This window comes from Perca fluviatilis, chromosome 23, assembly GCF_010015445.1.
Source record: "Perca fluviatilis chromosome 23, GENO_Pfluv_1.0, whole genome shotgun sequence".
Lineage (NCBI taxonomy): Eukaryota > Metazoa > Chordata > Actinopteri > Perciformes > Percidae > Perca > Perca fluviatilis.
Window position 1 is genome coordinate 11,708,372 of NC_053134.1, and position 15,530 is coordinate 11,723,901.

Here is a 15,530-nt window from a genome sequence, read left to right on the forward strand (position 1 = left end):
CTTCAAATACGAAGAGGGAGCAGGGTTTTGCTTCTTTGTTTTGGAAAAGATAGGACTCATTATATTAAATAAATACTGGCTTTGTACTGTCCTCAATGCGCATCTATTTGTGGCCCCTGGTGTCACATGAATTATAAACACACATAGTGCATATGAGTGTACAAGTGTAAGGGAATGATTACATACTCAGACATTGGGTGCGATTGAGCCCACTTGTTTTGCTGGTGGCCACACAGATGTGGAAAGACAAAGGAAATGTATGCACATGCATTATTATGTAAATGCACTACACACACATTCCTTATTCTGTTCCTAGACTTTATCTCCTCTCTAGATCAGCTGAGTTTCCCTATCTGGGGAATCTGCACTGCACATTTCAGGGTAATTACATTAGATTTGCTTAATCACTGCTTTTTGGTGTTTATCTGATAATGATGCAAAGATCAGAACAAAAGAGCGAAAAAGAAGAAAAAAAAATACACATCCGAGCCAAGGGCAAAAAGAATTCAGAGACACACTCTCCCTCTCTGCATTGACTATGTATTTTTCAGCACTTTCATTCCCCTGCTCAGCTCTCTGCAGCCTGCAGGCAAGTCTGTGTCAGTCTTGTGTGTCCATGATAGCAGCCCGAATCTGATAAAAAGACTGTTAACCTAGTCCAGGTGGAGTAATGGAATTATGGACAGCCATGTCTGGACCAAGACAGACAGTGGGAGGAATGAAGGGAAAGGAAGAAAGAGGTGGTGTAATGAACTCCAGAGGGAGCAGTAGGGAGAGAAGAGAAGACAAGCGAAGAGCTCAAATAACACGTGCAACCTGGACCAAAAGAACACAACTGCATTCAACTCTCACACAAACTATACCCAAACTGTAACCAAAATAAAGACGAGTACATATGAATTTGACCTGTTTGTGGTCTCTGTTAATGTTGACGAGGTCGAATGAGAAGATGTGGTCCTCGGCTCCGACCAGTAGTCTCCCTCGCTCCTCATCCAATAGGAAAGCATCGTAGCTCGAGCTGTTGGCCAAGCCATTGAAGGTGACGAGGTTACTGGTCTCTAACATCTCTGGAAGAGACAGAGGAGAAGGAGTTGGTGTTGATCATGTATTGGGAATGACTAACAAAAGACTAAAATATTGATTAACGAACAGCTTGAAAATTAGGAAACATACCCCACATTTACTCAGTCATAAAAAGGGAAGTTAGTAAACTAAAAGTGTGGACTACATGGTGTAAAAAAATACATTTGCAGGAAAAAACGTTTATATTAAATATTGTATGAAAGCACAACTATTCATACTAAATATATGAGTCAGTAGTTGAACACTTCATTTTTACACTCAAACACTAAACTGTTTCTCGCTGTATGATGATAGGCATGTGTCAAAGCTTTAATGTATCTGCATCGAAAAATAATGAATATTGGATGAAGTGTATAAAACCTGGTTTATTTGAAAATATTAGTGCGTCCTCCATCAAAATGCCCTGTTGTATGAAATCAGTAACTTTTGTTCACGTTTCCTTAACTGCTTTTCCACACACACACACACATTTGCACACTCTTACATACAGACACATGTCAGTCAGGTATAGCGTGAGACATTTGAAGAGAACACAGCATGCCCCAATCAGGGACACAGCTCAGACTGTTCAGCCATGTGATTGGTTAAATAATTCATATAGAGTCAGAACCATGGGGAGATACTGTGCGTAAGTATGTGTGGGTGTGTGTGTGGCATGTAGCTGTTAATGGGTTATTATGTAAATCAACATTGAAGAGTGTGTGACTACACATGGATTTCTGCACAGTGTTTATGTCTTTAAGTATATACCAACAAGCTAAATGGAAACCAGCACAAGATTTTACGTATGGGCCGGAGTCCAGCCAGACCTCTGACAGTCAGTTAACTTTTAACCACCAAACATGAGTTCCATCAACTCTGATATTTCATTAACAAAGATCCACCCTCCCTCCCTGAGACCAAGTTAACCCCCTGATTGAATTTGATTTCAGTGATCCTCATGTGTCACAGCACAAGTCAGGCAAAACAGTTCATTTATAATCATATATCATTTTGCATTAGCATACCACATGTCAACAGCCATGGATGGTAATAGTGTAACCAGGAAATGTTTAGTGAAAACATGAAAGACCTAGAATATCTATCTTCTTTCAGTCTGTATTAATAATCTCAAACAATTGATCCATGATTTAATTAGATGATCAAAAAAAAAATTCAATTATCAAGTAACATTCTTTAGTTCCAGCTTCTTAAATGTGAGAATTTGCTGTGTTTCTCTGTTTAATAGCACTGAAAATATTTATTGAATATATTTATCAATTTTAAATAATATATTTATTTGGAAACCTTAAGGTTTAGGAAATTGTAACAGGCCTTTTCCACTATTCCAAACATTTTGTAGACTAAGCGAATAATCAAGTAATTGTAAAAATAAGATATGGATTAAGCAATATTAAAGTAGGCTACTACAATTTAAACTATACATACTGCTGTTTATAAAGACATTTCATTCTTTCATTTTCTTTCCCTTCACATCATGTAATTACTACATACGGTATGTCTACTGTGGAGAGCTCAATTTGACCAAATGTCTATAAAAACATCTGTCTTTAATTATAATTAAGAGCAAAACAATGGAATATCTTTAGCTAACTGAAAAGCAGCTCGCACAATTGCAGTTTGACAATCAAGAGTAGGCCATGGGTTTCTCTGATTTATTATTATAATAACAGTAACATTTGGTTTACAATGAAATGAATAGAAATTTAATTAACCCCTTAACCATCTGCCTCTGGTTGGACCAATGGATACATAACATGTGCTTTATATTTTCACCACAGGTAGAGTCTTCTAATACATAAGTCTCACTATCATACTACATCATCCATCATCATCAGTGTCACCATGTAACATAGACATAGAGACACTTGGGCACACAATATAGAAACCAGCACACATATGCACATAAACACATACTGTATATATATATATACTGTACATACATACATATATAAACACACACACGCATGCACACAGACATGCACGCGCGCAACACACACACACACACACACACACACACACACAGTCCGGTGGATTGTGATCTCCCTGCTCTCACCACAAAGCTCTGATTGACAGGCTGCTATAGGAGCCATCTGCGCCCACTCACAGTGTGTAAGATCTTGGACATCTGTGTCTACATAAAAAAAAAGGGATTGATGGAAGGGGAGATGGAGGAAGTGGTGTGTCAACCATGTATGTGTGTCGAGTACCAGTGGGGTGGATGAGGACTGTGAGAGGGAGCGGTCGTCACCTAATAAAGATGGTTGCAGCTCATCTGCGTCAGTTGGATTTCGGTTTGGGGCTGAGGAAATGGAGTGGGTGGGTGTGGGCATGAATGGAGGTCTGTGGATGTGTGGTTGTGTGGGAATTTGTAGTGTACCACAGATGGGTTGAGCGTATGTGTGTGGGTTTCAGTGTGTGTGTGTGTGTGTGTGTGTGTGTGTGTGTGTGTGTAGGTATCTTTTTTCCTACACTGGCCTTTCCATGCACACCAACATCCTGGCATTCGCATTTATACACACTCGTTAGTCTGCTACCACAGGAAGGCACCGCTACAAGACTCAAATTACGATGACAAGACATTAAATATTGAAGATAAGATTTGTCGTCAGACTTGGAGCCATTTCGTTATCATGTGGTAGCCAATCAGAGAGCCCTTTTTTCTCAGTTTACCAATTGGACATGACATCGCAGGGTAAGGAAATGACTTAGAGGAGGGTAGTAAGGAAATGTGATTTCCAGTCGACAGAACGCCAGGGGAGGTCCTCTTATGTTTTAACTATGAAGTAACGGAAAAAGAAATGGATGTGGCAGAAAGCCAAGGTAGGGATAAAAATGGGAATGAAATGGAAAAACAAACAGTTTTAGGCTAATAAAAGATTAGAAAAAAATAAAAAGGGAGAAAATAATGACAGAAGACAAATAACAATAGCCTTAGGAGAGACTTTTCTTAACTCCACTTCACTGCCATCTTGGCTCGATATGTAACAACCTGTGAGAGGTTGGAGCTGAACCCAGGAGCTGGGAATGTGGTGCAAAATGGTCCGTCACGAAAGGTTTCCCCCAGATGGACCAAAGAAGAAAAAACACACTTGTGTATTTCAACACGTGGCGATCTCTGACAAAGACACGGTGGCCTGCGCACACAAATATACACAGAGAGGCTTTATCTGAGCTGGGATCTGCTGTGGTTTGGAGAATCGGAGGAACTGGGCGTGAGCACCTAAGGACCTCTAACCTAAACACAGACACGCTCGTTTGGAAATGGGAGCATGGGCAGATACAGAGCGCACAGCACGGCTCATACAAAATACAGTAACCAAGCAAAAGACAAGCATAGAATAACACACACACGCACGCACGCACACACACACACACACACACACACACACACACACACACACACAGGCAAAGCAGGTTCAACATGAATTCACTGCACTCTAAACGCTTAAACTGACATGCATATATAAGTATTGACCTAAATGTTTACACCGCATCAATTATCCCTGAACACACACACGCACACATACTTCCCAGACTAAGTTGTAATACAATCAGTATTTCTGCTTATGCAGCATGGACTAGTCCAACAGTGAGCGCACTCAGCAGCTTCCACCTCGAACACACTCCCTGGCCCCGCACCCCCCCCAACATACACACACATTAAATTAAAAGACACCTATTCTCATGTATGTGTGCACAGACATGCCACGTGCCCTCCTCACCAAAACCAGTCTGCTTACACTGGCCATAAGATACACAGAGACATTTAAACACATATACTCGTGCGTACATACTGTACGCATTACACTCACTTCAAACACGCACACACATAGCTACACACTCTCTGTTCAGTTCACTTCCATCACACTTTCTCTTGTTACACACATCCTCTGTCTGCTCTTTTTCACTCGCACATTCTGTCTTTTACACATTAAAGTACACACATCCGGACACAGTGGCCTATACAAAAAAAAAGCCACAGACATACATGCAGCAACACATGCAAGCACACAGAGATGCAAACATGTGGACACACATGCATTGCAGATATGGTGAAATTGTTGCCTTGGCTCAATTTGTAGTTTAGTGTTAACATATGGTTGAAAGATGGAAGTTGTATCATATGTTATATATGCTAATCATATATATGTACTAACTAAACTGAGGTTACTTGTCTTCATTTTCATATTCGCTCCATGCATAAAAACACATGCTATATATTCAAGGACACCCCTTACAACTAGCAAATTCATTCAGATAAATTATCATTTGTCCCTCTGTCATACTCCATTATGGAAAATAACCTGGCTCTTGTCTTAAAAAGCCCCGGAGGAAAAAAAGAGAGCTACATTCAAAATTCAAGTGCAATTGTCTGTGGAGTACTCTTCACTCCCCCATTCTCCAAACAGGCAGGCGCTTTAGACGCCTACATGCCACGCAATAGCGGAATAATGAAATTGCATGAAAGAAAGGCGACAGGGCATTAAATTATGTTTATCTGAATGTGTGTACGCGCCACTGCTGTGAGTGTTTGTTTGAGTGACATTAAACATAAAAGCCTGACGGAGAAAAACACTTGACTCAAGATTCAACAGATGAGTAATATTCCATCAAACTAATGCAACACTGTTAAGTGTATCTCTTGTGCATATATACAGTGAAGGCTCAACAAGAGGAGAGTTTTTTTTTCGAAAAGTAAAAAAGTGATGTCAATGCCAATACCACATTTTAGTTGTTCATTTCCTCTTGGTTGACACAGCTTTCTTATTCATCTGCAGTTGGCAAAAGGTGTGCGACTTAGACCCAAAAAGGCATGTTTCTGTGGTTTCTGAGAGTGTGTAAGTCTGTGTCTGTGTATTACTAAAGATTTACTCAATTGACAGACAGGGGAAAAAAAAGAAAATTGCAGCTAAAGCAGCAAAAGGAACTGGCGCAGAGAATTACACATTTATCTTTTAAATACAAGGCTAGCTTTAGAAAAGCAAATACACACAGTACTGTAATATCTCCAGTGGTTTGGTTTGGCATTTCAATCTCTCTTTCTTTCCCAACCCTGCCTCTGAATTCTTCCTTTTTTCTCTGTGTGTGGTGCGGTGTACGTTTTTCCTGCTCTCGTGATGGCCTCGGCCACAAAACACAGGTGTCAGAAAAAAAGACGAGACAGCCGCCCCATGGAAATTTGCTGAGAGCTTTGCTTAACAAAGTGTTCAAATATTATCCTAAGCTCAAGGATATCCACACAAGCATCAAAAGTTCACCTCCCCGCTCTTACTCGCTCCCTTTCTCTCTCTTTCTAAGCACAGAAGCAGGTGTGGGTTGGTTTCCATGGTGACCCGTCTGTTTAACACAACCTGGGCCGTTGAATTTCTCATTCAGGTGCAGCCGAGTGACAGCTCTGACAGGAAATGTGCTACCTTACACAGTGCCGTGAACTCTACGATTAAGAAGAGCTCGCGTGTGTGTTTTAATCCAAAGGAACAGAGAATGTGCGCATGAACAAAGTGTGTTGATTGACTATTCATTACAGCCGCACTAAATATGTGAGAAGTTTGCTGTTGAAGCCATAGTGATATTACTTTTCAGAAAGAATGAGTGTGTTTTCTTTTGATTCCAGTTCTACAAAACACGGTTTCAGTTGAAATAGAAAGTTAATTTTAAATTTATCAACCAAAGTGACTCACAGCCATAATTCATTGTCAAGTACTGTGCCTTATGGGACCTTTTAATACCATATTCTGTCCCGTGAATGTGACTCAGAGTATGTTAAACCATAGGATATGTATCAGAGGGACTAACAAGGAAAACGTGACCACATCCCAAACCACAAGAATCTGTATGAGTAGTCTAAGTATGTGTTGAATTTCACCATACAGCACCATTCATCTCTCTCAACCCAAATGTTAGACTTCCGCGTCACCGCACAACATCGAGGTAGAAAGACAAGCGAGTGAGGGGGGATACTAATCATAAGACCAAAGTATACAGGAGAAGAAAAGTAGAGAAAGCAACCTAATGAATGACAAGTAGAGACAACAAAATAGAGGATAATGAAGCCAAACTAAGGCAGAATCATAAGTGCAGAATAAATAAAAAAACACACACACACACACACACACACACATAACAAAAGCAGTTGATTATGGAACCATTCCATTAATGTGTGTCTCCTCATGTTGTTGGAGGGCTGGACCACAGAGAGCGGTTTTCCACCAGCGCTGTGACCACAGACGGCTAGAGGCCTGGCCATGCCTACCGCAGAAATCCCACTCACACACCACTAAATGCTCACTGTTACCAGGCTGCTCAGCCTCTCTGGTTCGTAATACTTTTAAGGAAAAACACACACATACACACTTACAAATATACACATTTGCTTTTGTATGCAGATAGGGTTATCGACACAAACTAGTTTGAATATGTACAAACACACAAAAATGTGCCATGTGGATCCACACGCACACACACGCGCACAGAGACACACACACACACACACACACACACACACACACACACACACACACACACATATCACTCCTCTGCAAAGCTGTGCAGAGAGAGGGATATAGTGTTATTGTGAGGCAGTTTGATGGATGGACTTTGAGAGGAACCAGGCTGTGGTTAGCGTGGTCATGTCTGGAGCCACTGCCTGTTAGTGCAGCCTGTCAGCTGTACCGTGTAGCTGAATGTCAGCTCTGCCATTTTATTAGAAATTAATGAGGCAGGGCTACAGATCAGAATGTGTCCCTGGAAAACTGTGACAGCAAACACGTCGATGCGAGAGAGACACTCGAACACAAATCCACAGGCACAGATGCACGTTTTAGCTCTGCACACCATTATTTAAGGTGTAACAAAATCAGGTCTTGTGCAATAAATGAGAACAGTGTCTGCAATTTCATCAAATGCATTTGCACTAGAAAATGATAATTGACAAAATCCCAAATTCTTAAATTATATAAAGTCAAGATTAATGTTTTACAAGGTTGGAAATTATGTATCATGATGCTTCTGGTATTTATAACAAATAACAAGTCTGAGGGTAAGAAAGAAAAATATTATTCCACATTGAGATTTAAAGGCACTAGTATTTCAAATCGATTAAAAATTTTTTATTTTGTTGGGGTATTTTGATGATTGGCGTGGTAAAGTTGGATTAAAATCTCTAATAGTGGATATAATATTATAAATCAGGGCACATCCTTAGTAGCATCAATCCTGTACAAAAAGTCATTACACACTCTACTTTCTCTACTTATTTAACATTTCTGTTTCTCTGCCGCTCCCGTCTTCGTCTTCGTGTCCGTCTGTTGTCTATCAGTCTTTCTGCAGAGATGTCCCCCTCATTTGTAACACGACTCTGTTCAGATTGAATGGTGCACCCTTTCTCCATCTGACTGACGAGACTTAGCAGGTGGCGGGACTCATTCATACCCGTGGTTCAGCAATCTGCACCACGTTGTAACCCAAGCCTACATCCCAAACACAGATGCAAAGGCGGAGGGTATTTTTCCTGCGTGCCATACAGTGCTTATGTACACACAGACAAAAATGTACACTGAACACACACATTTCCTCATTAATCTTTGAGCAAACACACACTGCACTGACAATACATCCTATTGTGGCATATGAGCACACATCCAGTTTGTTTTTGATAATCGTTTCGGTTTAAATAAAGGTTTCCTAAGAAAATAGTACTGTAATTAGGGAACCTTTAATGAACACTGGGGAAATGCACAGCATTCCAAAACACACACCAACTTGGACAGCAAACTACAGACACATGCAATTGAAAATTCATAAAACTCATAGATTGTACCAATATTGCAACATGGGTAATGACAACACACTCTAATCGCTCCTTTAGCCTGCCTCTATTAGCTTTAATCACATACAATACCATATGTTAGGTACAGCATGAAACAACCCATCAACGAACAAGATCACACTCTCTCTGTATTAGTATGCAAGTGTAAAACTTCAATGAAAACAAGTGACAGAGTTTTCGGTGACTTGATGAATGGCTTTTTTTGTTTTGCAAGTGCGTTGTGTCATTGCACAATTATTTGTGTGGCAACAGAAATACACACTTACACACACTTAATTACACGATCTTTCAACTTGTGGTCAGGTATGTGAATCAGTGTGAGGAAATGGAATATATTCGGATGTAACATAGGGGCATAATTGAAAAGCAATCTACGGTAAAACATTTGTTTATACTATTGGAATGTGGTTGTGTGGAAGCGAAGATGACGGTAGTTCAGTGTGTTTGTGTGTGTGTGTGTGCGTGTGTGTGTGTCTAAAGAGAGTTGAAAAGAAGGATAGCCAAAAGATATGTATCAACTGGGCAGCAATCAAAGAGACAGGAAAAGGAGACCAGCAAAAAAAAAAAAAGAAATTACACACACACACACACACACACACACACACACATACACACACACAGCCTACTTGAAGATTGTACTTAGGGTCTGCGGTGTTGTGGTTCCTTGAGAAGCAACTGAGCCGCAAGAGAGGGAGGATGGGGTAGGAAGAAAAGAATGATGAGAAAGAGAGAGAGAGAGAGAGAGAGAGAGAGAGAGGCAGACTGGGGCAGACATCTCCAAAGTTGGCGCGTAGGGAGAACACCTTATAATTATCTACATCCGCTCTGTCAGCCCAAACCCGCAGAATGGACAGATACAACAGAGAGAAATGGAGAGCAAGAGAGAGACTCATTCACATATAAAAGAATGAAAAGACAAGATACACTGATAAACCAACACACATGCAAAAACCCACAAACAGTCCATATTTTTATAGGCAGACACGCCCACAAACACATACACACACACGCACACACTTATTATGGGGCTGAGTCCAGACTGCGTTGAGTGCGGTTCCACACCAAGTGTCTATTTTGAAGGGTTGTAAGCCAATTCCAGATTCCCTGTCTCTTTCTCAGTCTCGCTCTCTCTTTCCTTCTCAGTTCCACCCATCCAGCCAGTGTGGGGTGGCTGCGATGGCATTAGGAGGTCATACAGAAGGCTCCATAATTATCCATGCCGAGGGTAATTATCAGGTTGTTTGACGTCGCCTTTTAAGTATTAAAGTGCCGCTCGCTGCCTCCTTTTTAGGGAGCACAATAGGGCCAGGATTTGCAGTATCGTGGATCTTCCCCCATAATGTTTGTATTCACTGTGTGCTGTATGTGCAACGACTGACCTTTAGGGGTCAGTGTTCCTCCTGATGGCTACTTGGAGTATTGGAGGGTGCTATAGATGAATTGTGCTCAGGAATGTGATTGTTTGTTGATCAGCAATTGATGGTTGCTGTATTGTGGAAGTGCAGCAACAGAACTAAATAATCTTGACTGCGCAACATTAAAGCACTACTGTTTTACATCATTGCTAGGCAATTCTAGGTTATGATGACTCACTTTCAGTAGGAAATCAGGTTGCCATTTGTTTCCGTTAAATATTACACCATTGGTTTCTATCAGTTGTTTGAACAAGTTAGCCTTTGATGAAGAGATAACAATATGTGTAATATCTTTGCTAAGAAAGATTATTTTAACTTGGACTTGAGTTTACCTTATGTCTACCTCTCCTTACAGTATGTTCCTGAAAAGCTAGTCTCAAGGAGAAGAGAAAATCATTAACTCTTGTGATCATAGTTCTGTCCCCATGAAGCCAGATCCCTTTAGCCGGGAGAGATGTCTAACTGACCCCACTGGGAAATCATTTACTCTGCACTTGCTGCGCCAGCCGTCCCACGAGGGGTAATTTTATCTACCTGCCTCCATTTCTCAGACATTCTACGCTCTCAAACTGCTCACTCTGCAGTTGTTCGCCTGTCCTTTCCAGCAGAAGACTATCAGTCCCTGGAGGCGTGTCATCAGCACTCATTTGAGAATGATTTCACGGGACCCTGCTTGCATGCTGAGTGTTTATTTGACTGCCCCAAATCACAGGCCCACCTTGTTCTTGCGACGGTCCTACTCCTGGGCCTAAGTCTCTCTTTCACTCTCTGCTTGTGTGATCGTCCCACTCAAGGGCCCAGCATACTCTTTTGCTCAGCGTGTATTTGACTGTCCTTCCCAGGAGGATTCCTCCTTGTCGTTTATTTGACTTAATTACTATGCCGCCTTCGTGGAGGGAGAGGGGATGAGTGACACTTCACTTAACGACCAGCCTCCCTTCCTTATGCGAGTCGTCTAGTGTATGTCTGCCAGCTTTTCCTTCGTTAAAAGCAAATCTCCTCCCCTCCACCGTAACCCCCCACCATGCCTCCATCCCGCTCTTCCTCTCTCCAACCGCCACAGTGTGGGTGTTAACCGAGAATCGTCCCCTGACAGGCATCAAGAGAGCCATCAGACACCTGTGGGCCCGAGACACAAGCGCAGACGCTGTCGAGCAGTGACACACAAAAGACATTGGCACACAATACGCTCTGATGGCTTTACATCCCATGTTCACTCACACAATGAAATACACACAACAGTGGAAACCGACAGCAGTTTGCAATCGCACATAACTGCAGAAACACCGATTCAACAGCACAATAAAAGATACCGATTTGTGAGCTTATGCATACGTGCACGGGCACACGCACAAAACCAGGTGTCTAATTATATGGGCGCATGCCAGACCCGACACATTTTTGCCTCGCTAAAACACACACAAACTCGCACACCGAGACACCACTACACAAACTCGCACACCGAGACACCACTTACAGTCTAAGGGGAGGCAATCACAGGAGAGGGTGTCGAGTCCTCACACCAAGACGTGGCAAGAACATTCACACACACGCATACACATAAACAACAAGGCTTTGATGTACTGCTAGCAAAAAAAAAAAAAAAAAGATTTTACATACACTAAAGTACATCCACATCATGACAGGCTACTCTTTCCCTGCAGACCTGCTCTATTGGTTGGACGATACACATCCATCACTCGTACAGTCAGTCAATGCAGACTTTGATGCTTGATGACATATCTCTTGTCTAGTATTGTTGTCAGCAACATGTTCACTTGTCAGACTCAACAGTGAAGAGGATCACAAAAGGGGGCAGGAGGGAACTATATTCACATTCTTTAAACAGATGGCTGTGTAAAGAAGGGATGCCATTTTCCCATCATGCCTAGAGGCTCTGTTTTGTGTGAACTGACATGATGAAGCCCAAGGGAAAAGATGACTTGTAGCAGGTAAGTTCAACTATGATTCTTTCCAGATTTATTTTGTTCGCATGGTAAATGCATGTCATCGCCCTTTAAAAGCCTTTATCTTGATATGCCACCAGACCACAGTGCCCTCAGGACACGCTGAAAAAGGCTTATTAAATGTTACAAAAGATTTAGAACAGAGACATTCGCCATACACACTAAGAAGTTAAAAGGGTGATGAAGGGAAAATATACGATACCAAAATTACAACTTGCACTCCATCTAAAGAATAAAGCGTGTCATATAGCAGGCCTCTAAACATAAGTTATACCAAAACATCTCGGCTAAAGATAGAAAATGAATTAGAGTGACAAACATCACATTCACCCTCTTCATCAGCGAAATTTTCCCTCAACGTACATTGAAATTATCTGAGGAACCAAAGCTTTGGGTGACAGTCAAACACACAAGAGGATGATGCTAAACAACGGCAAATTAGCCCGTTCATAAATTTTAAGAGGGCATGTTTTATGAGAGAAACGGGACTAAAATAAAGAATCGAGAGACCACACTCCAAGCCATATACTTTCGGTCATGTTTTAGGACAAAGAACCGCAATAGCCTCCCTCACTGACATTAAAAAGCAAAAAAACTTCCCAAAATATGCCAAAAATGTTGCCAGTTATTTCTAGCTGAGATGAAAAGTCTGCTATTACAAAGAGCCTGATTTAGTGTAGGGTGTGAGAGAGGAGACGAGACAGAGAGAGAGAGAGAGAGAGAGAGAGAGACAGAGAGAGAGGAGGAGAGGAAGAACCGGCGCTCCGCAGTCTCCCCTCAAAATAACACAGAAGGAGAGAGAATAACATGTTTGCTGTATACGTCAAAAACTTACACGTGCACGATATAAAAAGGCACGCGAAACTCCCTCTCATTCCCTCCCAATAGTCTACTGCACATGGATTATTTAATGCACACATTAAATCAACATGCATGTAGTTTTCCATTTAAACAAAACTCTACAACTGTTGGATCCATTTAGGATATAGTAAATGAGAATTTGGGAAAACTGCATGGCCCCTTAAAGAAAGGCTCTGTGTCATGACCGAAGCAGAGTTTTTGGGACAGAAGCCATTAAAACAGAGGCTCCACTGCATGTTCGGAGCACTTAACAGGGCTGTACAGTACTAGCAGGAGGGGACAGCACAAGGGGAAAATTGGTACAGGGGCCAATATATACATTTAACTCAAGGCAAGAGCCCTTCCTCAGCATATGGAACCAATCTGACTATTTGTAAGAAGAATAGTCAATTCTAAGAGACAGGCAGAGCGAGTGAAAAGGAAGGAGTGAGTTAATGGGAGAGAGCAATACAGAAGGTTAAGCAGGGAGTTTGATGCTAGGAACAGACCAAGAGGGAGAAAGTGAATGAGAGGGATAGAGAGGCAGAAATAGATTCACAGAAATAGAAGAGAAAAAAGGGATATTCAACATAAGAAAGAATGGATGAAAGGATGAAAGGAAAAGCATGAAAGAGCACCCACGGGCAAGAAAAATAAACTAGACAAGCTACGTTAAAAGCACCAGCAACCACCGCGGTCCCATATCCTGGAGTCAGGGGAGAACAGAGAATGGGCTTACCCTTGTATGACAGCTTTAGTCTGGGTACGTTGTGCTTGGACTCATCACCTCTTCCCGGCTGCACCGCCCCACAGAGCAGCACTAAAATCCCAAACAGGTAATCCATGGTGCTGGAGTGCTGCTGGCTGGCCTCCAGACCAGGGGGCACTCACACCCCGACCAGTGCCTAGAGATAAGTGTTTCCCGCTGGGGTACGCCGAGCCTGGAGAGTCCCTCCACGCAAGCCCTGAAAGTGAAGGCTCCACGGAGGGGAACAAAATCCTGGTTGTGTTTCCCCAGCTTTGAGAGCAGACTGTGGGGGGACCTCTGTAGTGTGAAGTGGGTGGAGGGGTGCCACTCACATGGCTCCCTGTGTGGAGGTCCAGGCTATATAGTCCCTTGGCTTATCTGCTCTCCCCCAGGTGAAGGCTCAGCAGGGCTTCAGCTTGGCGTGAGATGAGAGGAAGAGCCTGTGTAAAGGTAAATCAGATCACTTATCCACAATAGTAAGGCTATCCTTTTCTGGAGAATCTTTTTTTTTTTTTTTTTTTTATATCTCTGTCTGTCTTCTGGCTTCTTCTCTTTGAGCAGACACTCACAGCAACCCTCTAATCCTTGTGTGCGGCTCCACCAGACTGCGAGGGAGAGAGAGAAAGAGAGAGAGAGCTACACCATCCACGGGAAGAGAGGGAGGGGAAGTAGAGCAGCTGAGTGAGAGAGAGAGAGAGAGAGAGAGAGAGAGAGAGAGAGAGAGAAGGGGAGTGCTGGTGAGAGAGAGAAAGGGGGGCGGGATGACTTGAGAGCAATGATGAAACCAGCATACTGGATAGGAAGTATAGTGGATGGTTAGGTTTTTATAGTGTTGTCTCTTCCGCACTTCCGTTTCTTTTTTTGCTAGTCATCAATTCTCCATTTCCTTTATGCTAATATCTCTTACGGCAAAACTCAAACGAGGCGTTTGCTGCCACTTGATTTGCAGGTCAACTGTATGTCCTGAGGCAAAAGTCAGATCAAGGATTGACACACTAAACTGATAGCTCAAAAAAAAAATCTAAATTTAATAAAGCAACGTTTCAATCTCACAGAGATCTGTACTAATCTGTATTTTTTGAGTCAGCATCTGTAAAACATTTTGGATGTACGCAAACTACACTCTTCAGGTCCACGTCCTCAACTTAAATCTGTGCGTGATTTGGTTATAAAATTATAGGAGCCATTTTTCTGGTTAACGTTGTTCCATGGTAAAAAAAAAATAAAAAATGTGGAAAGGGTTACACAGTCCTCCTCAGTATAGTTTGCCCATTTGTCATGGAACTATAGATGCTGAACTTTTTTAAACTTGTAATTATTTTTTTGAGCACTTTAAGGGCCGTCCAGAAATGTTCAGACTTGTTTGCCAATAGAGGCTAACATTAGATGTGAAAACAGGAGTGTTTTTTTACATTGTGTCTTCAGGATTTTGACAGGAAGATCATTTGGAAGGAAATTATGTTACAACATTTTCACATATAGGAGTTCAGTACCGGTGAGAAAGGCCAATAAAGGATCCTCCACATTATCTCTTTAAATTTGCAATGCATTGCGGATAATATTTAAGATTTTTTTCAGGATATTTAGGTTGAAACATGGGATTGAAGTGGGTATGGGAGTTTTAAAGAATCAGGCTGGATGACAGG

At 41.9% G+C, this 15,530-nt stretch overlaps 1 protein-coding gene across 1 annotated transcript in view; it reads right to left on the bottom strand.

Moving 5' to 3' along the window:
• LOC120553596 (semaphorin-3ab-like) overlaps nt 1-14,564 on the bottom strand; it is a 33,809-nt gene extending 19,245 nt beyond the window's left edge. The window contains 2 exon segments of the mRNA XM_039792195.1: nt 907-1,067; nt 13,876-14,564. Of these exon segments, the coding sequence (XP_039648129.1) occupies nt 907-1,067; nt 13,876-13,981 (267 nt within the window). The 5' untranslated portion in view covers nt 13,982-14,564.
• Between the last annotated feature and the right edge of the window lie 966 nt (nt 14,565-15,530).